Raw genomic sequence first — 23,240 nt, forward strand, 5'->3', positions numbered from 1 at the left:
CAGGCTGTTTACCACTAGCACCACCTGGGAAGTCCCATTTTCAGCTATACTCCAACATAAAATAAAGAGGATTAAAAAAAAATTCCTATCAAGCTCTGAATATCAACTTTCACTTTGGCCAAATTCTGACCATTTGAGCCACATTTGGGAAAAAAAAATTCCTTTCAAATATCTTGTCTGTTCTGATTTATCTGCCCAGATTGATTTTGCCTGTGTGCCTATTTTTGAATATCGCAGAAAGGAATCATGCACTATGGACTCCTGTGTGTCTGTCTTCCCTCCCACCTCTTCAATGCACTGTCCTTGACATTCATCCATGTTCTTGCATGAATCATAGTTCATTCCTTTTTGTTATTGTCATTTGGTCATATTGTGCTGTATAAATATACCAGAATTAGTTTATTCATTTTCCTCTTGTTTTTGGGTCTCGGCTATTATTAATAAAAGTACAATGAATGTTCATGTACAACCTAATTTGTGGACCTATGTTTTCATTTCTTTTGGGTAAACACTGAGAATTGCAGGATTATAAGTAATATTTGGCATTTTAGGTTTTTTAATTTTAACCACTGTAGTAGGTGTGTAATGGTGGTGGTTTAGTCTCTGTCATGTCTGACTCTAGCAACTCCATGGATTATAGCCTGCCAGGCTCCTCTTTCCATGGGATTTCTCATTTTGGTTTTAATTTGCCTTTCCCTGATGACTAATGATATTGAACATCTTTATATCTTCTTTTGTTAAATGTCTATTCAAATCTTTGGCCCATTTTTAGTGGGTTGTCTTTTTAAAAACTACTTAATTGTAAAAATTCTTTGCATAGCCTGCATACATATCCTTTCTCAAATATATATATTTAAATATATTATATATATTAAAATATATAAAATGTCCTATTGTGTGTCTTCTCTTGACCTTTTATTTTCATCTTTTTACTTTATCCTTCAGTATTTGCTCAAGGGTCTATAATATATGTACGTAACTAACAGCATATCTGGAATTGATATACTATCTCTCTATGTATAATGTAAGGTTACAACATTTTAATTCCATTTGCCTTCCCTGTTCTTTTTTCAAATTGCTGTCATATAATTTGCTACTATATACATTATAACCACTCAAATACAATGTTCTTTACTTTTACTTTAAGCAAATATCTTTCAAAGAAACTAGAAAAAAGCAGTACTATATATTTACCCATCTATTTACCATTTCAGCCACTTTTAAAACATTCCTATAGGAACAAATCGGAGAAGGCAATGGCACCCCACTCCAGTACTCTTGCCTGGAAAATCCCATGGATGGAGGACCCTGGTAGGCTGCAGTCGCTGGGGTCGCTAAGAGTCAGACACAACTGAGCAACTTCACTTTCACTTTTCACTTTCATGCATTGGAGAAGGAAATGGCAACCCACTCCAGTGTTCTTGCCTGGAGAATCCCAGGGACGGGGGAGCCTGGTGGGCTGCTGTCTATGGGGTCACACAGAGTCGGACGCGACTGAAGCGACTTAGCAGTAGCAGCATAGGAACAAATTGCCAGTTTCCAAAGTGGTATCATTTTACTTTAGCCTGAAGAACTTGGTTTAGCATTTCTCACACTGTAGGTTTGTGGACCCTGGATTCACTCAGCTTTAATTTGTATGAAAACATCTTTATTTTGCCTTTATGTGGAAGGATATTATTACTGGATATATAGAGTATTAGATTAATAGACTTTTTTTTTAAGTAGGACTACATTGTTTTTCTTAAAAAGTCAGCCTTCATTTTTCTTGTTATATCTCTATATATTATTCAGCTGTTTTTATGATATTTCCTTTATCTTCCTTTTCCAGAATTTGTTACTATATGCTTATAATGTGCAGTCATGACTCTTGCCACAATCCTTGTGTCTTTAGAAACTCTGTTTCTGTATATATTTGACTGTTTGATACTGTCCCATAGGTCATTAGTGCTCTGTTCAGTGTTTTCTTCTTTTTTTTTTAATTTCCTTTTAGATAATTTCTTCATGTGCAAAATCCAACATCAGGGCCCACCATGGAGAGTGGGAAGGGATTGTCATCAATTCCCAGGTCCCAGAGCAGAAGTTGGATTGTCTAGAGACCTTACTGACTTTTTACTAAATTTTTCCTAGGTCTCCTGTGACTTTTTTTTTTTTTTTTCTCTTTTTTTAGTATAAGGCTGCATTGGGTCTTAGTTTGCAGCATGTGAGATCTTTAGCTTTGGCATGCAAACTCTTAGTAGCACTACGTGGGATCTATTTTCTTGACCAGGGATCAAACCTGGGTATCCTGCTCAGAGTTACTGTTTGTGTGTTTTGTCTCTCACCAGATTTCAGATTTCAGGTTGGAGCACGGTGGTCTTTCTTCTTCTGCCATTAATCCTTCAAACCCTACCTTCCCTATTTCCCTGCAGATTCAGCTTTTAACATCTAGCGTGGGCTCGTTGGGCCAGTTTTATCTATCATTCCAAATATAATACAAAATATTCTGGCAATTATCAAATGTAGTGTTTCTCAGACAGAGCCTCTTATTAGAATCACTGGACAAGTTTTTTAAAATGGCAGTGTCCAGGCTGCACTTTAGACTGATGAGATCAGACTCTCTGGAGATGGGATCCAGGGAGCTCATGCTGAAAAACAAAGCTCTCATGGAAAGTGGTACCTTTATGTAGCACGCTAATATTTGTCTTAACTTTTTTATCTTAAACCAACATTTACCACATCCTTGAGGCACACGTTGGAATATTCGTGGGCAGAAAGTGAAGCAGAAACTGGATTATATCACGATCTCATCTCAGTGTGTCAATACGTCTGAGGTCATGTTGGCCAAATGCCCGTCAGCGTCCTGGTATTCATTCAGCAGCCTCTTTGGTGGCTGGCAGCCTAAGAGAGGCTTACCTCGAGAGAGCAAACAAGGAAAAAAACCAACAACCTGTAGGTATGAAAGGTGTCAGGTCTCATAGACGACTGGCCCATTATGTAAAATGCAGTGACATATTATTGCAAATATTTACCTTCACCTTTCTCTCAGGGAGTCTTTGTTCTTTAAACACCCAATGGCCATTGATTTTTTTTCAAAGGGAAAAAGGAAAGTGGTAAATCTTTCACTACCTTTTTCATAAGAATTGTCCTTTTGAGACTTGGATTTCCTCCTCTGGCTTTTTGAGATGACAAGATTGCCTCTATATCAAGTGCCTTGGTTCATTTCTCTAACCTGCAAGACAGGTGCAGCTTCTTCTAGGTCATGAAAGGTGGCTGGGGAAAAAAAAAAAACAAAACAGCAAATATTTGCCATAGATATTTGTTGGATCCCAAACCTGTACAAACCAACTTCTGAGTTTTCTCCTTTTAAGGAGCAACTGAGTAGAGGACTGAGGTTACATTTTAAGGACCTGGAGGAATGCTTTCAGCACTGAGTCATCTGGTGCCCAGAAAGGTGCCGGCCAAGTATGAGACCATGGATACTTGTGGGGAGCCTGAAACTTTGTGCTTAATGGAACCAGCCTCTATTTTTAATAGAAGATGGTAATGAGGGTAGCAATCAGGAAGGATTTCCTGGCGTGAAAGAGGTTAGAGGCAAGAGTGTATCATTCTGTAGAATTTTTGCAGTTCCTTTTTAGGATTATGTTTTGAGGGAGAGATGGTTTGCTTTTTAAAGAAGGACTAGGGTGGTTTCTTGTTGTGTGACATTATTCTTAAGACAAAAATGTAATAACTCCTGAGGATTCCTGCTAGGCCTGTAATTCTTGAAGACATCATACTCAGGGCAATTTAGAAGAAAAACATTCAACTTTCCTTATTTCCAGACTTAACAACCATTCTAAATTTCCTCATATTTTACAAGTTTGTCAGGTATGGGTCTCTAGTCATTGGAAAGAATAAAAGATAATTTGTAGAAGAAGGCTCAGGGCTACCACGTATGACCTGCAGGTTGTGTGCACTTCCAGCACTGTGGACCCTGTTTCTGAAACTACTCTGTGAGCTGAAGTCTCTGGAACTGTGAATTCAGTGGTCCTGGGAAGGAGGCTGACCTTCGTGACAATCATGGGATGGTAGAATCACAGCTGGTGTTCCCATCCCTGCATGCAGGGTGTTTTCAATCAACTATGTATTTAAGGTTATTCAGTGATTTTAAAATTTGGTTTATATATTGCTAATTTAGTTCATGTTAGGGAAGATAGCAGAGAGGGAGGAGGAAAATCCACATATCTAGTTTTTAAAAAGATCTTCTGATAACAGGCATCATCTTTTTTTTCATGCTTTTCTTTTTTTTGGAGGGGTGTTTATTGAAGTGTAGTTGGTTTATAAATGTTACAATGTCATGTTAGGTTCAGACATACAGAAGAGTGATTCAGATATATATATATACATACATACTTTTTCAGATTCTTTTCCTTTATAGATTTTTATAAGATACTGAGTATAGTTCCCTGTACTATATAGTAGGTCCTTGTTGTTTATCTATTGTGTATACAGTAGTGGGTATATGTTAATCTCAAACTCCTAATTTCTCTCTTCCCACCCCTTAGGTAACCAAAAATTTGTTTTCCATGTATGTGAGTCCATTTCTGTTTTACAAATAAGCTCATTTGTATCCATTTTTTAGATTCCACATAAAAGCAATATCATATGGCATTTGTCTTTGAGCAATAATATTTCCAGGAGGAAGGTCAGTGGATACCTTTGGACATTGTCTGAAACTGTGTTCTTCCAGTCGATAGTGCCAAAAGCAAGAGGGCTGTGGAGTGCAGTTGTTTTCACAGTGGAGGTCAAAAATACAGTTAGCCTAACAGAAAAACCTCATCCTGAAGCTATTATTATTATTGTCATTTCTTGTTGTCTGGCCTGTCGTTCCCATTGTGAAATACTAGCTCAGTACTCCCCAAGAGTCACAATCAAGTGGAGGAATTGCTTGGCTGGGTCTCTGGGCTGAACATCATTTGCTGCTGTCAGACCAAGGGTCATCTCTTAGTCTGCTCACCTGGACTGCACACGGTTCTGAAATCTGAGTGCCCTGAGACTCTCCTAGAAGGACCTCTGGAGAGAGGATAGTCCCAGGACACGGCCAAGCTGTGATGGTGTAGAGAGGGAGGGTGCTGGCTGTTAGGAAGTAAGCTGAAGATTCTCAGACTAATGGGCTACTCCACAGTCCTGTCTGAGATTGTTTACTCATATTTAATGATTTGTAAGTGTCTACAGCCTTCAAGGGAATGGACTAGGTGAGGAATAGAACTAAGACACAGAGTTCCTCATTCCAGAAACTTACAACTTTATTGAGGAGAACAATCTGCATTAAACTGTGAAGCACCAGCATATTGGAGGATGTCCTCCGTGTGGTTTGGAGTGATCAGGGAGATGCTGGGAAGGAAGCAGGACTTGACTTAAGCCTTGAAACTTGTACAGAGCCTCTGTAGGTGGAAGGGAGGGAAGAACATTCTGAGTTGTGGTAGACTGCAATAGACTGGACCAAACCCAGGTTTCAGAGTTTTGGAATCACGGTAGTGATTTCTACAACATGCGTTAGGAGGAGTTAGCCGCTGTTGTGCTCTGTGGTCTGTTGTACTCTGTGGTCTGCTCTGTTGTGCTCTGTGGTTTTGGACTTTCACTAGAATATGTTTTCAGACACATATTAGGTTCCTGCTAATATGTTGGATCAGCACTCAGCTGAGGGCTGGATGTTCTGGAGCATAAATGGCAACAGACAGAAGTACAGAGCAGTGCATGGGGGGCTACCTGCATTGTTTATTACAAGTCTTAGTATCAACGTTCTGCTTACTGTTAGGCTTGCCAAGTTTCTTTTGAGTTCTATGCCTACCTATGGGTTGAGGATAATTTGTGTAGCTGCTGCTTTGTTGAGTTTCTCCTTCTCTTGAGTAAGAAAACATAATTTAGAGTTCAGCATAGTTTTCTGGATTAATGTGCAGCTGTAGCTCAGAGAGTCAGGCTGCCTCCTCAAGGCTGATTCCTTACAAGGTTCTTTTCAGAGCTGCTGCCTCTGCTGTTTAGTCTCTAAGTCATGTCCAACTCTTTGCAACCCTATAGACTATAGCCCACCAGGATCCTTTGTCCATGGGATTTCCCAGGCAAGAATACTGGTGTGGGTTGCCATTTCCTTCTCCAGAGGGTCTTCCCAATCCAGGGATTGAACCCACATCTCCTGCTTGGCAGGTGGATTCTTTACCACTGAGGCACCTAGGAAGCTCCTTTTGAGAACAGAGCTTCCGTAATTGTAATGTGTATAAGACTCTTGTTAAACAGGTCCTGCTTCATTAAGCCTGAGATGTAGCCCAATATTCTGCATTTTCAAAAAGCCCTGTTGCTGGTGCTGATGTTCTGAGAATCACACTTAGCCTGGAAACTCAAGGCATGGTATGGATGCTTATGGAAACAGAGTGACCCAGGAAGATTGAGTGTGGGAGGAAGCAGGATGGAGCAGAAATACTTTTCATATGAGATGATAGCCACCCGGACTCCCACGTAGGCTTGACAATGACTCACAGTCACTATCCACCCAGACCCTTACTGCTCATTAGAAGGGGCTCCCCCAGGACATGCCCACGCTAAAGCCTCAGGAAGACCATTCTTTTCCCATCAAAAGCCCAGTGCGGAAGCTTATGACTTTCCAGCAGTGAAAGATACAGGGGTAAGCTCAATGCCCAGTTGGTCTTGCCTTTTCTCCTTATCAATCACATTGCAAGTTGGAAGGTGAATCTGGTGATTTGTTCTACTCTGTTCAGCTCAGCAGGTGCTTGTCAAATGTCTGCTCTTGGCCTGACATTATGTTATGTCTGTGGGTTGCTGGTGAAGGGTGAAAAGTGGTCTCTGTTGTTTAGGGAATAACTGTGTTATTAGGAAGAAGAAAGCAGAACACTTAACAAGCAATGAAAGGAAAACTTGTGAGGGCGGGGATATAATTATGTGCTAAGTTGAATATAATCAAGTGCCAAATCTATGACACAAGCAATAAGGGCTGTGAAAACTCAGGGAGGGTTTGGATGTTGACTTAGCTTGCTGAAACCGGAGTTAGAGTTTTTAAATTGAGGGCTCTATTGTTTGACTTGTGATGGGATTTTGGAGATCTTGTGAATATAGAGTTTGAAACTACTGGACAGGAAAGGGAAAGGCAGAGTCTAGCACAGAAACCCAGTTCACTTGTTGCAGATACTGAAGCTCCACGATGAATGCAAACCACACCTCCCACCCCAGACCTCCCCATTCCTCCAGTGAATGAAGCATTTCTTTAAATGAAGCCAGCTCTAGAGAATGAGATCATTGCAACATTGTGCTGGATTTGACTAGGCACTCCTACAGCTTACTGGGGTTTCAGACCTCAAGTAAGTTCTTTCCACAAAACATGAATAATCATGGCGATTAATGGAAAAGGTCATCTCAGAATCTCAGGGCAGATACCTTATAGTTTATAGATGGGGTGGACAAAAGGAGAAGGGATTCTGAGAAAAGGCTTTCAGAGGCAGAAAGGGAGCTCCTATCTTTTATCTTGCCCATGAGAGCTCTGTGGAAGAACAATGCCATTCAGTACTTATATAGCACTTTCAACTCTGTTATAGAAAAGTCACATGACATCCCTGGAGAACAAGTGTGCATGGTCTTTCCTGATCTCTGAGAGTGGATTATGGGGACAGAGCCTATATGTGTCTGGTGAAAACTCTCAGGTATCCCTTGACCTTCCAAACTGAGAGAGTAGGCAGCCAGTCTCTGTGGGGCCAAATCTATCAGGGGGCTCAGCTGTGTCATGTATGGACCATGTGCCAAGCCTCTGCATCTACCAGGATCTCTAAATTGTCCTGTGGAACATCCACCTCCCAATCAGTGCTGAAGGAGAAGATGGCCCTGTTCCTCCTCCCCACCCTGCCAGTGGGGTTTGGAGCCTCACTCCCAATTCCCTTCAGAGAGGTTCCCCTCAGGTGTGTTGTACTGTCTGCTTCTGTGTCTTGGTTTTGTATCCTTTTCTGGCTGTGGTAAAGAATCCACCTACCTGTGTAGGAGACTCCGGAGACGTGGGTTTAATCCCTGGGTTGGGATGATATCCTGGAGGAGGAAATGGCATCCCACTCCAGGATTCTTGCCTGGAGAATCCCACAGACAGAGAAGTCTGGCAGGCTACAGTCCACGGGGTTGTGTAAAGTGGGACACGACTGAGTAACTGAGCACATACACTGGCCAAGTAGACCAAGAGTTGCTGTTGTGTAGTTGCTCAGTCATATCCACCTCTTTTGTGGCCTCATGTACTGTAGCCCGTCAGTATCCCCTGTCCATGGGGATTCTCCAGGCAAGGTTGCTGGAGTGGGTTGCCATTTCCTCCCCCAGGGGATCTTCCCGACCCAGGGATCGAACCCTTGTCTCCTGCATTGCAGGTGGACTCTTTACCTGAGCCACCAGGAAGTGCAGCCCAAGAGTTACAGGACCTCTTACTGCTTCCTGTGTGGCTTTCCATATGAGGTCTGTTTCCTGCTCTCTTTGGTTTCTGAGACCTATTGTGGTAGTGCCTCAGTCTGTTTTGAGGCAAGAAGTGTGCTTCTGCACCTTTGGAAACACCATCATCTTCTCTCCATCAGTGAACAAAGGCTGACAGGACACTGCCAAAATGTATCTGCAGGCTGGACTTGAAAGGAGGAGACCTTTCCGTGTGCTGATCTTACTATCTCTATCAAGAGCAACTGGAATCCTAGCCAGTCTCCAGTTGGTGGCCAGGAGGCCAAATCTAGCCCACAGATGCATTTTCTTTAGCTGGTCTTGAGGTTTGTAAAAAACCTGAATTTCTTTTGAACATTTTTAAATGAGTGTGTTTTTATATAAAAATTGGAATTTCTGGCTGCTCTTGAAAAGATTGTGAGTAACTGGCAACCTGGGGCTTTGCCTGTGCTAGGTAGGAAATGTTGATCTGAAGCTGGGGAGTGGCCCCACTCCTCACTGGGTCCCTGGCTCCCTCAGCTCACTGCACTTGTTTCTTCACTAGCTGGCCTCTGCCATCACTGGAGTTTTTGACCTTGACGAGTCACATATATAGGATGCATTGATTCCACCTGGGTAAATTTGGGTGATGTGCCTAAGACAGAGAAGATGTCACAGAGGTTTGGGAAGGTATGGTATAAGAAAAGTAGAGTGCTGATTTGGGAACTGCTTAGAAATGGTCCAAACTGGAGGCAGAGAAATAATCTGTGAGTGCTTCTTAGATCATCTCTGGAAAAGGACCAGTTTGTTTTTCAGTTTCTAATCCATCACAGACCTCTACTTTTGTAAAATACAATATAGCATGAATTCATATAAAAATAAAAGGAATAAAAGACATACAAAGTGCAAGCCAGCTTTTATTATTATATTCTACAGACATAAAATTATTTTAATAAACATGGTCAAAATGAACATAATATAGGAAAAAAGAAAATAACTATAAAGCTTATATTGTTCATATAATGTATGCACATAGGCTATAACCATAGAGAATCAATGTTATAGCTTCTGTCTCTGTACTATAAACTAATGAAAATTATGAATAAAATGGCAGTTTTATATATTAAATACCTATATAGACACTTTTAATTTATTCTGTGAATTTCCTGCTTGTAAATATTTTTATGATGAAAAGTAAAATTCAAAACCTTCTGTAAAATCTCTAAGAGGCATTGCAATAACTTCGCAAATGTGTAATTTCAGGATCATCATTTACCTTATTATTCAGTTCAGTTCAGTCGCTCAGTTGTGTCTGACTCTTTGTGACCCCATGAACCGCAGCACACCAGGCCTCCCTGTCCATCACCAACTCCGGGAATTTACCCAAACTCATGTCCATTGATTTGGTGATGCCATCCAACCATCTCATCCTCTGTTGTCCTCTTCTCCTCCTGCCCCCAATTCCTCCCAGCATCAGGGTCTTTTCAAATGAGTCAGCTCTTCACATCAGGTGGCCAAAGTATTGTAGTTTCAGCTTCAGCATCAGTCCTTCCAATGAACACCCAGGACTGATCTCCTTTAGGATGGACTGGTTGTATCTCCTTGCAGCCCAAGGGACTCTCAAGACTCTTTTCCAACACCACAGTTCAAAAGCATCATTTCTTCGGTGCTCAGCTTTCTTTATAGTCCAACACTCACATCCAAACATGACTACTGGAAAAACCACAGCCTTGACTAGACGGATCTTTGTTAACAAAGTAATGTCTCTGCTTTTTAATATGCTGTCTAGGTTGGTCATAACTTTCCTTCCAAGGAGTAAGTGTCTTTTAATTTCATGGTTGCAATCACCATCTGCAGTGATTTTGGAGCCTTATTATTAGTTATTGTTAAATTACAGGACAATCGAAACTCTGGAAAAATTCTGTCTAATCTCACATTCTTTTTGCCTTTTGATCTTGTCTATCATTGAAAACATGTCACATCATTTATTTGAATGGAAGTATTAAGTTCTTTAAAACAGCAAATGATAAAAAAAAACAAATTAGCGTCACAAACTAACTCATATCTCTGAAATGCTGAAACTAATTCTTATTGTGCAGGAACACGATAGGTTTGTCCAGTAGTTCAAATATTCCTGATAGAATGTTTTTCCTCAGTAACCATATCACAGTAGTTGTTTATAATCAGCTTCTATACCATTACAAGCAAAAAGAATGCTCTCAGATTTAGTGCATTAGCTTTAATGTAACTTATACTAAGTGAACTGTTTAGTTTAGTCAACATTTTGGTAATACGATTTTCTTGATGAAGGAAGCACTTCATTGATTTGCGCTGTGGCACAGCTCTTCCAAAATGCTTTCCATAAATCCATCAGAGAGTACTCCTAAAATTTAAACTCTAAATCACATTTGTTGATTAACCCTTCGTGGTTCTATATAGTTTAGAACTGGTTGTGTTTTGCAAAGAACATTTAAGAAACAATTCTTCCTTATATCACCATCATGCTCAAACCTCATGTACATGAAAAGAATTGCTATTTTAGAAATAATTGTACATCTGTCTAGTTGCAATAAAAATTATATTACTAGCTTTGTTTGTTTTATATTTGACCCTGCATAACATTGAGCTTTAGTATACCTGGAAAAAGGCAGTTGAACTACCTTGTCTGACAAGATCCTTTCAACATTTCCAAGCAAGCATCTTCAATTTGCAGTCTCTCATTAATATTTCAAAAAATATGTGGGTTTTTTGATTTAGCAACTCAATGTTTTACTTTTATAAGAAGCCCACAAAGCACCTTTACTTCTGGTAGCTGTTTGATCTGTCCTTAAAAAAAAAAAATAATTCTTCTGGTTTGGATTTACTTTTTTGTGATTTGGGTGTAAATATTTCTTAGGTCTTAATAATTTCATTGATTGATTAGCCAACCCACCTCTTCAGATAACACACTATTATTTAACTCTTAAACATCAATTATGGATGCAAAACTCAACGCAGTATATGAAGAATCATACTTTCAAATAAAAGTATAAAACTTTTCAGTATTTATTTCTATGAAATCTTATTTATTGTCATCATTTAGTTAGTATAGCAGCTGTGATCATAAGAAGTTAGTATTTTCTTGATAAAAATGATCAGTAAAGCTTGTTTTTATCTGTAAATTAATGTTAAAATTAGTAATACCAATTTCAATTCTCAAATATATAAATTTCATTTGTATATACGCTTATATATATTTATATGCTTATACTTTCTCAGATGTCTATTAGTCTATCTATCTGTAGATATATGTGCTTATGAATATGTGCTTATACAGTCTCAGATTTTTAAAACACTTTTGCTGACAGCTGACAAGATAACCTTTAAAGTGACATATCATAAAGTCCATGATTAGCAGGCAGTTTGGATTATATGTAACCCACTAGGAAAGTTCAAAGATGTTCACCTCATTCATTGAGATAAGTCAGGCAGTGTGAAATTGCTGCAAAAGTTTCTAACTTCTTATTTTCAAATTCTCTAGTTATCTTGTCATGGACTCATAACAGATAGCATGTGGATTGTCACTGGTCCGTGGATAACATTTTGCATAGCCCTTAAATAGATGCCTCTTCAAAACTCTTATGAAGCTACTATAAATACTTTAATACTTACTGAGTAATATCAGACCAAGAAACTATTCCCTCAGTCAGAGAATAGAAATAGAGATTACATTTGGCCATAAGTATCAAAACAAAACAAAGTAAAATAATGCAACTTATATAAGATTGCAGCTATTTGTTTCATATTAAAGGAGTCTGGTATTGGGGAGTGATGTAGTCAGTGACCCTTCACATCAGTGATCCAGGCTTCTATCTCATTGTTTCAGTGAACATGGCTTATTTTCTCAACATACCTCATGACACAAAATAACTGCTGGAACTCCAGCTATTATGTCAATATTCCAACCAGCTAGAAGGAGCAGGACAAGGATTAGAAGAGCAACCCCTCCTTTTAAGGCTCTTCCTGGAAGCTGCATGCATTGTTTCCACATACATTTTATTGACAAGAGTTTTAGTTGTGAAGCCACTCATACCAAATTTAAAGAGATACTCTGAAATGTAGTAATTATTGCAGGAAGTCATACTCACCTAAAAGGAAGATGGAGAAGAAAGGATGTTGGAGATTATCTGGTTTACTCAGAGATACTTTCAGAACCTCAGGGTATCAGTTAGAAATGAATATGAGGATTCCATTAGCCAACACAAACTATTAAGAACTTTCAGTACAAAAGAGAATGTAATTCTCCCCCTTCAGTGACAGGGCTTGTTCAGGACCTATAAAGAGTTATCCAGTTTTACATTTTGTAACCAATCTGTATTTTTTAATATAAATTTATTTATTTTAATTGGAGTTTAATTACTTTACAATATTGTATTGGTTTTGCCATGTATCAACATGAATCTGCCACAGGTATACACATGTTCCCCATCCTGAACCCCCTCCCAACTCCCTCCCCATATCATCCCTCTGGGTCGTCCCAGTACACCAGCCCCAAGCATCCAGCATCATGCATGGAACCTGGACTGGCAATTCATTTCATATATGATATTATAAATGTTTCAATGCCATTCTCCCAAATCATCCCACCTTCTCCCTCTCCCACAGAGTCCAAAAGAGTGTTCTATACATCTGTGTCTCTTTTGCTGTCTTGCATACAGGGTTATCGTTACCATCTTTCTAAATCCCATATATATGCATTAGTATACTGTATTGGTGTTTTTCTTTCTGGCTTACTTCACTCTGTATAAGAGGCTCCTGCCTTATGACCCAGCAATCCCACTACTGGGCATACACACTGAGGAAACCAGAATTGAAAGAGACACGTGTACCCCAGTGTCCATCACAGCACTGTTTATAATAGCCAGGACATGGAAGCAACCTAGATGTCCATCAGCAGATGAATGGATAAGAAAGCTGTGGTACATATACACAATGGAGTATTACTCAGCCATTAAAAAGAATACATTTGAATCAGATCTAATGAGGTGGATGAAACTGGAGCCTATTATACAGAGTGAAGTAAGCCAGAAAGAAAAATACCAATTTGTATTTTTAAGCGACTGCATATTCATTGTGTACCGATTTCCAGTCCAGATGCTGGATGGATATGTTTTCCAAATTAAAACAACAACAACAACAACTGTGGAAAATGACTAATAGGAAACTTGATGGAGAAGGTCCAAAACCTTCAATAAGGTATCGTCCCTGAGACGTGGTGGAGACAAGACAGTGGACAAGGCAATGCCTGTCATCAAAGAGCTTACAGTCTAGCAGCGGAGATAATGAGTAAACAGATTACGGCAGTGTGGTAAGAAATGAGCTCTGAAAGATACTGGAGTGATTTCAAAGCAAACTGCAAAACTTCTAATTGAAATCGGAATCAGTCCATTCTTGTGAAAGTATTATGTCCTGCAGAAATTCTGCTGATTAGCTAAAAATTACCCGAAGTCACATGAACTGGCCTTAGATATGTTAATATAAAATTGCCAGTTTGTTTCCCCTCAATATGCCTCATCAAGTCTTGTTAGGAACCCCTAGTATTAGAGAAATTCCATGTCTTAGAAATCCTAAAAAGGAGCCTCTCTGTAGTACCGTGTTGGCAATCAGAGTTACTCTCTCTTTTCTTAAGGGAAAATAAGCCACAAAAAAAGGATTTTTACTTTCTTTTTTAAAGCCATAGGATGTGCTTTTATCAGTAGAAGTTAGTCACCTATCTAGAAATGTGTCCCCTTGTTCTGGTTAATAAATTAGAGAATAGACTTATGGCCATGGGGAGAGGGGCGGAGAGGGTGAGATGTATGGAAAAGAGTAACATGGAACCTTACATTACCATATGTAAAGTAGATAGCCAATGGGAATTTACTGTATGGCTCAGGAAACTCAAACAGGGGCTCTGTATCAAACTCGAGGAGTGGGATGTGGTGGGAGATGGGAGGGAGGTTCAAAAGGGAGGGGTTATATGTATACCTATGGCTGATTCATGTTGAGGTTTGACAGAAAGCAGCAAAATTCTGTAAAGCATGTATCCTTCAATAGAAAATACTTTTTTAAAAAACACCACAAACATCACAATAAATCAGGTCACACAAATGTTTTTGGTGTAAAAAAAATAAAAAATAAATAAGGATGAAGAGTTCTGCAATATGCGAGTGTGGGTAAATACACAGACTGTTGCGTATAGACTTAGATTTTGAGGTATTTTTGCTGATCTTGGTTGAGACATTTTTCGTTGTGCCTGCAACCCTGCTGCTGAGAGCTGGGCATCAGATTTTAATAAGCAAAACAACAACCGTCATGTACAGCCAACTATCAAATTTCCCAAATAGGACACTTTTTAGGTTTTTTAAACTTTGTTTTCATGTATTTTATCTTGTTTTCTCTCAAATATTTCATTCTGTTTTCATGTGGTTAGATTTTTACAGATTGCTGTTTTTGAAATCTGCCTCAGAAGGAAGCTAGCATAGGATCATATATTCGTGGTATCACCTAATATATCTTTCAGAAGATTTTCTCAGTCATTTCAGAAAAAAATTATTAGCTTTCCTTTTGTCAGTCTCGGGGCAACTGATTTTCCCTTCTGTCTGGGAATTTCTCTCAGGTTATGCATGAGTGTTTGTATTGGTTTCCACTCCCAACCCACCTCTAGATTGCAAACTCCTGGAGAAAATCAGGGTCTTACTCATATTACCTTATTCATCATATGATCAGATGAAAGTGTTAGTGGCTCAGTCATGTCCGACTCTTTGTGGACCCATGGACGATAGCCCACCAGGCTCCTATGTCCATGGAATTCTCCAGGCAAAAATACTGGAGTGAGTAGCCATTCCTTTCTCCAGGGGATCTTCCCGACCCAAGGATTGAATCCGAGTCTTCTACATTGCAGGCAGATTCTTTACTGTCTAAGCCACCAGGGAAGCCCATTATCTTATTTCCTGCTATGGATTGAATTCTTCCCACTCAGCAAATCAGTATGTTGAAACTCTAAGCCCAAATGCGACTGTATTTGGAGACAAGGTCTGTAAGGAAGTAATAAGTTTAAATGAGGTGATGAGGGTGGGGTCCTAATCAGATGGGACTGATCGGTGTTTTTAAAAGAGGAGAAAAGGAAAAAAAAACTCTCTCTTTCTCTCTGCACAGAGAGGAAATGTCGTATAAGGGCGCATCAAGATGGCCGTCGTCTGCAAATCAGGAGAAGGAGGCCTCATCAGAAACCAACTCTGTGGCACAAGGAACTCGAACTTCCAGCCTTCAATATGGTGAGAAAATGAATTACTATTGTTCACAAGCCATCCAGACTGTGGTGTTCTGTTATAGCAGCTCTAGCAGACTAATACATTACCTAAAATTTACACAGTGTTTTGCATATAGTATCTAGTCAGTAGATACCTACTTATTTCTTACTGACGTTAATTATTTTCATGGGGGAGAATTTGGCTGTATAATTACCTTACATTCTTTTAAAATAAAAACCATCTCTAAGAGTTGATTTAAATGCCTTTCTCCAACATCTTTTTCCAAATGCACACACATATAAGCTTGGTGTTAGCCATTTTGAGTGCACAGAATGGCTGGTAAATTTGCTTTTATAATTGGAAAAAGTACTTAATTTCATACTGTTGACAGAAGATGTTAAAAGCATATAATATGTTTCCCTAGAATCCTACCCCCAGAAGATATGTGTCATCTTAGTTTATTATTTCCTCTAATGTCCACTTTTTGATATCTGTGTCCCTAAATTTTTTGCTCAATGTTTGTCATTGGTGCAGTGATCCCAGCACCAGTTGATAGGCTAATGCAGAGGAAAGGGGAGGGGGCATTTTTACAAAAATTTGTCCATTTATTCATTTATTTAATCATTTAAATCACTTTTAGAGAATCTATTCTTGCCAAGCCTATCTTGGGAGCTATAAGTATAGAGGTGAAAAAACAGAGTATGTCCCTACTTCCATGTTTATAGGCTGGTGGCGGAAAAGGCAGGCAATAAATGAGCGAACAAGCAAGTAAACGCTATGGTTCTAGTGATAAATTCTCCATAACTCTAAGACCAACCCCCCTTGATATCCAAGATACTGGATTAGGTTTAATAGATACTGAAAGTAAAGTGAAAGTGATAATCACTCAGTTCAGTTCAGTTCAGTCGCTTAGTTGTGTCCGACTCTTTGTGACCCCGTGAACAACAGCACGGGAGGCCTCCCTGTCCATCACCAACTCCTGGAATTTACCCAAACTCATGTCCGTTGAGTCAGTGATGCCATCCAACCATCTCATCCTCTCTCATCCTCTTCTCCTCCTGCCCTCAATCTTTCCCAGCATCAAGGTCTTTTCCAATGAGTCAGCTCTTCGCATGAGGTGACCAAAGTACTGGAGTTTCAGCTTCAACATCAGTCCTTCCAACGAACACCCAAGACTTATTTCCTTTAGGATGGACTGGTTGGATCTCTTTGCAGTCCAAGGGACCCTCAAGAGTCTTCTCCAACACCACAGTTCAAAACCACAGTTCACCACACCATCAATTCTTCGGTGCTCAGCTTTCTTTATAGTCTAACTCTCACATCCATACATGATTACTGGAAAAACCATAGCCTTGATTAGACAGACCTTTGTTGACAAAGTAATGTTTCTGCTTTTTAATACACTGTCTAGGTTGGTCATAACTTTCCTTCCAAGGAGTAAACATCTTTTAATTTCATGGCTGCAATCACCATCTGCAGTGATTTGGGAGCCCAGAAAAATAAAGTCGGTCAGTGTTTCCCCATCTATTTGCCATGAAGTGATAGGACCGGATGCCATGATCTTAGTTTTCTGAATGTTGAGCTTTAAGCCAACTTTTTGACTCTCCTCTTTCACTTTCATCAAGAGGCTCTTTAGTTCTTCACTTTCTGCCATAAGGGTGGTGTCATCTGCATACCTGAGGTTATTGATATTTCTCCCAGCAATCTTGATTTCAGCTTGTGCTTCCTCCAGCCCAGTGTTTCTCATGATGCACTCTGCATAGAAGTTAAATAAGCAGGGTGACTATATACAGCCTTGATGTACTCCTTTTCCTATTTGGAACCAGTCTGTTGTTCCATGTCCAGTTCTAACTTTGCTTCCTGAACTGCATATAGGCTTCTCAAGAGGCAGGTCAGGTGGTCTGGGATTCCCATCTCTTGAAGAATTTTCCACAGTTTGTTGTGATCCACACAGTCAAAGGCTTTGGCGTAGTCAATAAAGCAGAAATAGATGTTTTTCTGGAACCCTCTTCCTTTTCCCATGATCCAGCGGATGTTGGTAATTTGATCTCTGGTTCCTCTGTCTTTTCTAAAACCAGCTTGAACATCTGGAAGTTCATGGTTCACGTATTGCTGAAGCCTGGCTTGGAGAATTTTGAGCATTACTTTACTAGCGTGTGAGATGACTCAGTCATGTCCAATTCTGCAACCCCATGGACTGTAGCCCAACCAGGCTCCTCTGTCCATAGAATTCTGCAGGCAAGAATACTGGAGTAGGTTGCCATTTCCTTCTCCAGGGGATCTTCCCCACCCAGAGATTGAACCCAGGTCTCCTGCATTGCAGGCAGATTCTTTACTGTCTGAGACATCAGGGAACCCATTAGTCTAATAAGTGAATTTTACTGGTGACTGAAACATACAATTTTTTTTTCAATTCTGTCATTTTATGCTTTGGATTAAAATATATATCTCATTTATTTAAATGGTAAGTATCTATGATGCTGCTTTCATAGAGAGGAAATGTCAACTCACATGATCTGCAATGGAGATCTTAAATTAAAACATTTCCTTAAGAAAGGAGGTGTGTGGTCTTGGATAGCAACTTCTCTGGACACCTAGATAAATTCTTATCTTAAAATATTATCTAAAAATCATACTTGTTACATCTGTGAAAAGTGAGATTCTCAGGTTGGATGAATACAGAAATAAATAATGTATAAACAGAATACAAGTCTAGTCCATAACTGGAAAGACTTTAAGATGTTTTTTCTGCATTAACGGTATATATCCCTGTACTATAATTCTTTGTAAAGTATTAGTAAAACTTTGAATTGCTTTTAATTCTGGCAGACTGTTTCTCTTTGAATGCCTTTCTAGGATTAGATAGAATTATGAGGTGTCCTAGCTTTTATTAGGGTTATGTATGACTTTTTACCATCTTACATTACTATTTAAAAAGGGGACTGGAAATGTGTGTGCATTTTAAATTCAAGGTTTGTGGGAAGTTATATTCTGATACATGATGATTGAAAGACAAAGATCGAGGAATTTCCTGATGAACCACAAACTAGTTATATACTAGAAATGCAAATCACAGGATTTAAAATTAAACAATTGTTAGTACTTTTTTAGTAAATTCATGAAAGAAATTAGGTGATAAAAATTATTGGTAGATGAGAGTGAGTCCCTTGGACTGCAAGGAGATCCAACCAGTCCATTCTGAAGGAGATCAGCCCTGAGATTTCTTTGGAAGGACTGATGCTAAAGCTGAAACTCCAGTACTTTGGCCACCTCATGCGAAGAGTTGACTCATTGGAAAAGACTCTGATGCTGGGAGGGATTGGGGGCAGGAGGAAAAGGGGATGACAGAGGATGAGATGGCTGGATGGCATCACTGACTTGATGGACGTGAGTCTGAGTGAACTCCAGGAGTTGGTGATGGACAGGGAGGCCTGGCGTGCTGTGATTCATGGGGTTTCAAAGAGTCGGTCACCACTGAGGAACTGAACTGAACTGAGACGAGAGTGATAGATTAAGGATTTGATCTAAGATTGTGAATTTAGTAGTCAAGTTTGAGCTCCAACAATATGTTCATGGCCACCATATGGCTTCAACATTCAAGGTTCAACCTGCCAATCTGTTGCTCAGGGAATATACTGTACATTATCCTGTCTTGATTCTAATACTCATGAACAACAGAAAAAGAAGTGAAAGAATTCAAAAATTATAAAAAGTTTGAGAAACATGTAGTCTCCACCATTTGGTAATTTCCCCACTCCCTGCCACATATACATTCAAATACCCTAGAAGCTACCAACTGATATTATTTCCCCTCAGAATCAGACTATCTGGGTAGTTGTCTCATTTTTCTACTTACTTTGCCTGAATTGAAAACTTGATTCATTGAGAACACTGCATGTGATGTGCTGGGCAAACCACATTGGGGAAGCAAACGCACCTGTTATGGAAACACCTGTGGCCATTCCCAAGGAAGAGAATGAGCAGGATTGGCACTTATGTGTCAGTGACACATGTTATTCCACACCCCTAACCACAGAAGTCACGTCCATTGCCCAGTATAGGTCTATTGCACCCCCTAAATCTGTTCATTCTTTATTCCTTGATTCTCTTGGAATAGTAGGCTATGGCATACTTGTGGGAAAGTACAGTATATCCCACAGTGATTGAAGCTATATACTAGATTTAGCAAGTAAACCCCTCGAATAACCAACTTTACTCATTACATGTCCTAATGACTCCTTTGAATTATATATGCTGTTCTTATAAAATGGTCCTAACTGCTTTATTAGTCTGCTTGGGCTGCCATAACAAAACACCACAGACTAGGTGGCTTGACAAAAGAAATAAGTTTTTCTACAGTTCTGAAGGCTGAAAGTCAGAGATCAGGGTGTTTATCACGGTCAGTTTCTGATGAGAGTTGTCTTCCTGGCTTGTAGATGGCCACCTTTTTGCTATGTCCTAACATGGTGGAGACAGAGATTAATTTCTTTCTTTTTCTCTTCTTATAAGGCCACCGACATTTAAAAAATGTGTACACATCTTCCTATATCCTGTAAGACTCATCTCAACCAAGATCTCATTTATGAAGTTTAATCCAAACGCTTGGTTTGAGCTAAATGCTCTGGTAATTTCAACATAAAAATGTGTTATAAAATTGGCATAAATAAATTGGCATAAAATTGTTGAAATAATGAAGATTCCTTGAAGTAAGGGACAGTACCTTTATTGATTATTATATTCCTAGTATAGTGCCTGATACATTGGAAGTTTCCAATAAATCCTAGGCTGTTGCTAGAATAAAATTAAATCAGAAGTAGACATGATCTTGGGCAAACTCCATGAGATAGTAAGGGACAGGGAGGCCTGGTGTGCTGCAGTCCATGGGGTCACAAAGAGTCAGACACGACTTAATGACTGAAAGACAACAAGGCAGTGTTGAATTGGTATTTTTATTTTTTAAAATAGGATTCCTTGCCTGCCCATTTGAAGTAAAAGCAATAACAGCAAACATCTGACCAATAAACTGGCCATTTTCCCTGGCGCCTTGAAGGACCTTGTAAATACTAGTGAGCACATTTCCGCTTCTCACTGGGCCAGGAACCTAAACACAGTAACTTCATTTGAAGGGCCTGCAGTTCTTTTATTTTCAGAACCATCAGAGTGAGATATGTCAAACAATTCAATGAGAAAGTTCTAGTTCCCACCTTTATGTATCTCCTGGGTTTTCCTTTGTTCACCCAGTCACCTGCAAAAATCATCAAGTGTTCACATTTATAGTCTGTGACTCAGTGACCCCAAACCTCTTGGTGGCCTGGAATCAACATGGAATGCTCTTATTTAGCACTTGGAGCCCAGTCAGATATTAGTTTTCCTGCAGTAAATCTCTGATGCCAATGAAGAGGGAAATCAGAAACAGATCAGATGGTTCTGGCCCATCCCCTCCCAATATGGTGAGAAAGTCACTAACTGAAATGGGGTTGGATGCTGGGTTTCTCTCTCCTAAATCCTTTTATCCTAGTTATTAAAATGTGTTACTTCTTAGAGCTGTGATAGTGAAGACTACTTTATTGAGATGGTGAAGAGTCTAGGTTCTAAAATGTCCTTCTGCCTCTCCATTAAGACAATACAACCCCCAGTTGGGGCAAGATCCAGTTTTTTGATGTTCATTCCCTCTGGCTACCTTGTGCTCCACCTAGGAGACTGAATTCTCTGTACAAAGAACTATGCCAATCCATAGAAAATCCTTAGGACTTCCCAGGTGGTGCTAGTGGTAAAGAACCTGCCTGCCAATGCAGGAGAAATAAGAGATGCATTTTCGATCCCTGAGTCAGTAAGATCCCCTGGAGGATGGCATGGCAACCCACTCCAGTATTCTTGCCTGGAGAATCCCCATGGACAGAGGAGACTGGTGGTCTACAGGCCATGGGGTCACAAAGAATCAAACACAACTGAAGCGACTTAGCACCACACAGAAAATCCTTGGGTTGAGTTATTTCCTTGTTTATGACTTCTCCATATAGTTGGTTCTGCTCCAATTTCTTTGAAAGGACATCTGTTGGATGATTTGACATGATACCTGTGCTTGCCGAAAGTCTCCTCTGACAGCTCAGTGTAAAAGAACCTGCAAGGGAAAACTCAGTCATGTTGAGTGGCTCTTAAGTGCAGGAACAGATTTGAAAGGATTATCCAAAACAATGACTTTAAGATCAAACTAGGCCATGGAGTTAGCCATAGGACTCTGAACTCTTTGCAGCTCCATCCTCTGGAGTGTCCTGCCACTGATCTTGCCAGTAATGAATTTCACTTCCAGGTGGGAGCTTTCAGGTCTTTCTCACACACTCTAAAGCCAAATGTGTTTAGTCCCTTCAGACATTATTTTGCTCTTCAACTTGAAGAACAGTCTAAGTCCATGAGATTTGCCATGCCATCAAACCTCCTTATAAACCCACAACTCTTGAATGATAACTACAATTCTGGAGAGTTGACTCATGAATATTTCCTGTTGGCAAACAATGAGAGTAGTCTGAGGAAATTAAATCCACCCAACTAATTCCCTAACTTTATTTCATTCCATGTTTAAAATACTATCTACCTCCAAATGCTTTTACCAGGCTGCAACATATAGCAAAATCAGCTAACAGGACTCTCCTTTTCCTTCTTCCTCTATCTTTCACTTTTCTTGAGTGGTCCTAACTGTAGAGAGGTCACCAAAATGAGGTGGAATAAAAAGAGAAAGATTCCAATCCATTTTTTTTTTTTCTTCTTGTAATCCTATTTCGAAGACAGTCTCTGCTTCTCAGAAAGGTCAAGCCAAACTCAGTCAGAGGTGAGACTGGAAACCTCAGTAACACTATGATATGTGAGAAATCATGTGAACAGATAGCCAATTACAGATAGTTAGCTCTGAGTATGTTCTTTAAAGTAGTCTTATGCTTTTGGCATAATTGTAAAACAGGGGTGCATGGGAAACCTGCCTTGAAGGACTACGTTGCTTAAGACAATAATAGTGCTTTGTATAGTTTTATTCTCCAAAATTTTGGGACAAGGTCACAATATCCAGGTGCCAGAGGTACCCTTCTTTATAGGAAGGGTGATACTTCAGCCCTCCTGAGTCTTCTGAGGACCTTAAGTACACACCCTCCAACTACCCAAATAATACCTTTCATATGGTTAGTTTCTAGTCTCTAGGATTGTAGTTTCTACATATGAAGAAATCAGTTTTGGAATGTAAGTTGCCGCTGGAAAGATTTTCATTTATTCAATACGTACTAAGTACCAGATTCTCTATAAGGTACATTTCAGAGATGCTCTTATTAAAAGTCCTCATCTAGGAACTCTTAAGTTTTGTTCACATTTTACAGATGAGGAAAATGAAGCATAGGGAGATTAAGTAACTAATCCAAGGCAACACATTTATCAAGTGTTGGAAGCTAGAGTTGAGTCAAGTCTGAATGAAACTCTTTAAGGTCAGAACTTTTTCTGTTTTCTTCCCGAACACCTAGAAGATACTCAGATATCTGGCAAATTTCAGATATTCAGTCTAGACTGTGGAATGGCTGCATT

General features: G+C 39.6%; 1 protein-coding gene across 20 annotated transcripts in view; it reads left to right on the forward strand.

The window, feature by feature from the left end:
- The window catches only part of LOC147364777 (uncharacterized), a 559,335-nt gene that overhangs the window by 317,816 nt on the left and 218,279 nt on the right, over positions 1-23,240 (forward strand). For 18 of the 20 annotated variants that reach the window (XR_015134978.1, XR_015134979.1, XR_015134980.1 and 15 more), the window contains one exon: positions 15,583-15,701. The exons of the other annotated variants lie outside the window; for them this stretch is intronic. Coding sequence is in view for 1 of the 18 variants with exons in the window: in XM_086321974.1 (XP_086178100.1) it covers positions 15,583-15,701 (119 nt within the window). In the remaining 17 variants the exon portion in view is untranslated. The remainder of the gene's footprint in view (positions 1-15,582; positions 15,702-23,240) is intronic. 20 annotated transcript variants of the gene reach the window in all.

This window comes from Bos grunniens, chromosome 10, assembly GCF_055505025.1.
Source record: "Bos grunniens cultivar Pamir isolate PY7600 chromosome 10, Bosgru_T2T1.0, whole genome shotgun sequence".
NCBI lineage: Eukaryota > Metazoa > Chordata > Mammalia > Artiodactyla > Bovidae > Bos > Bos grunniens.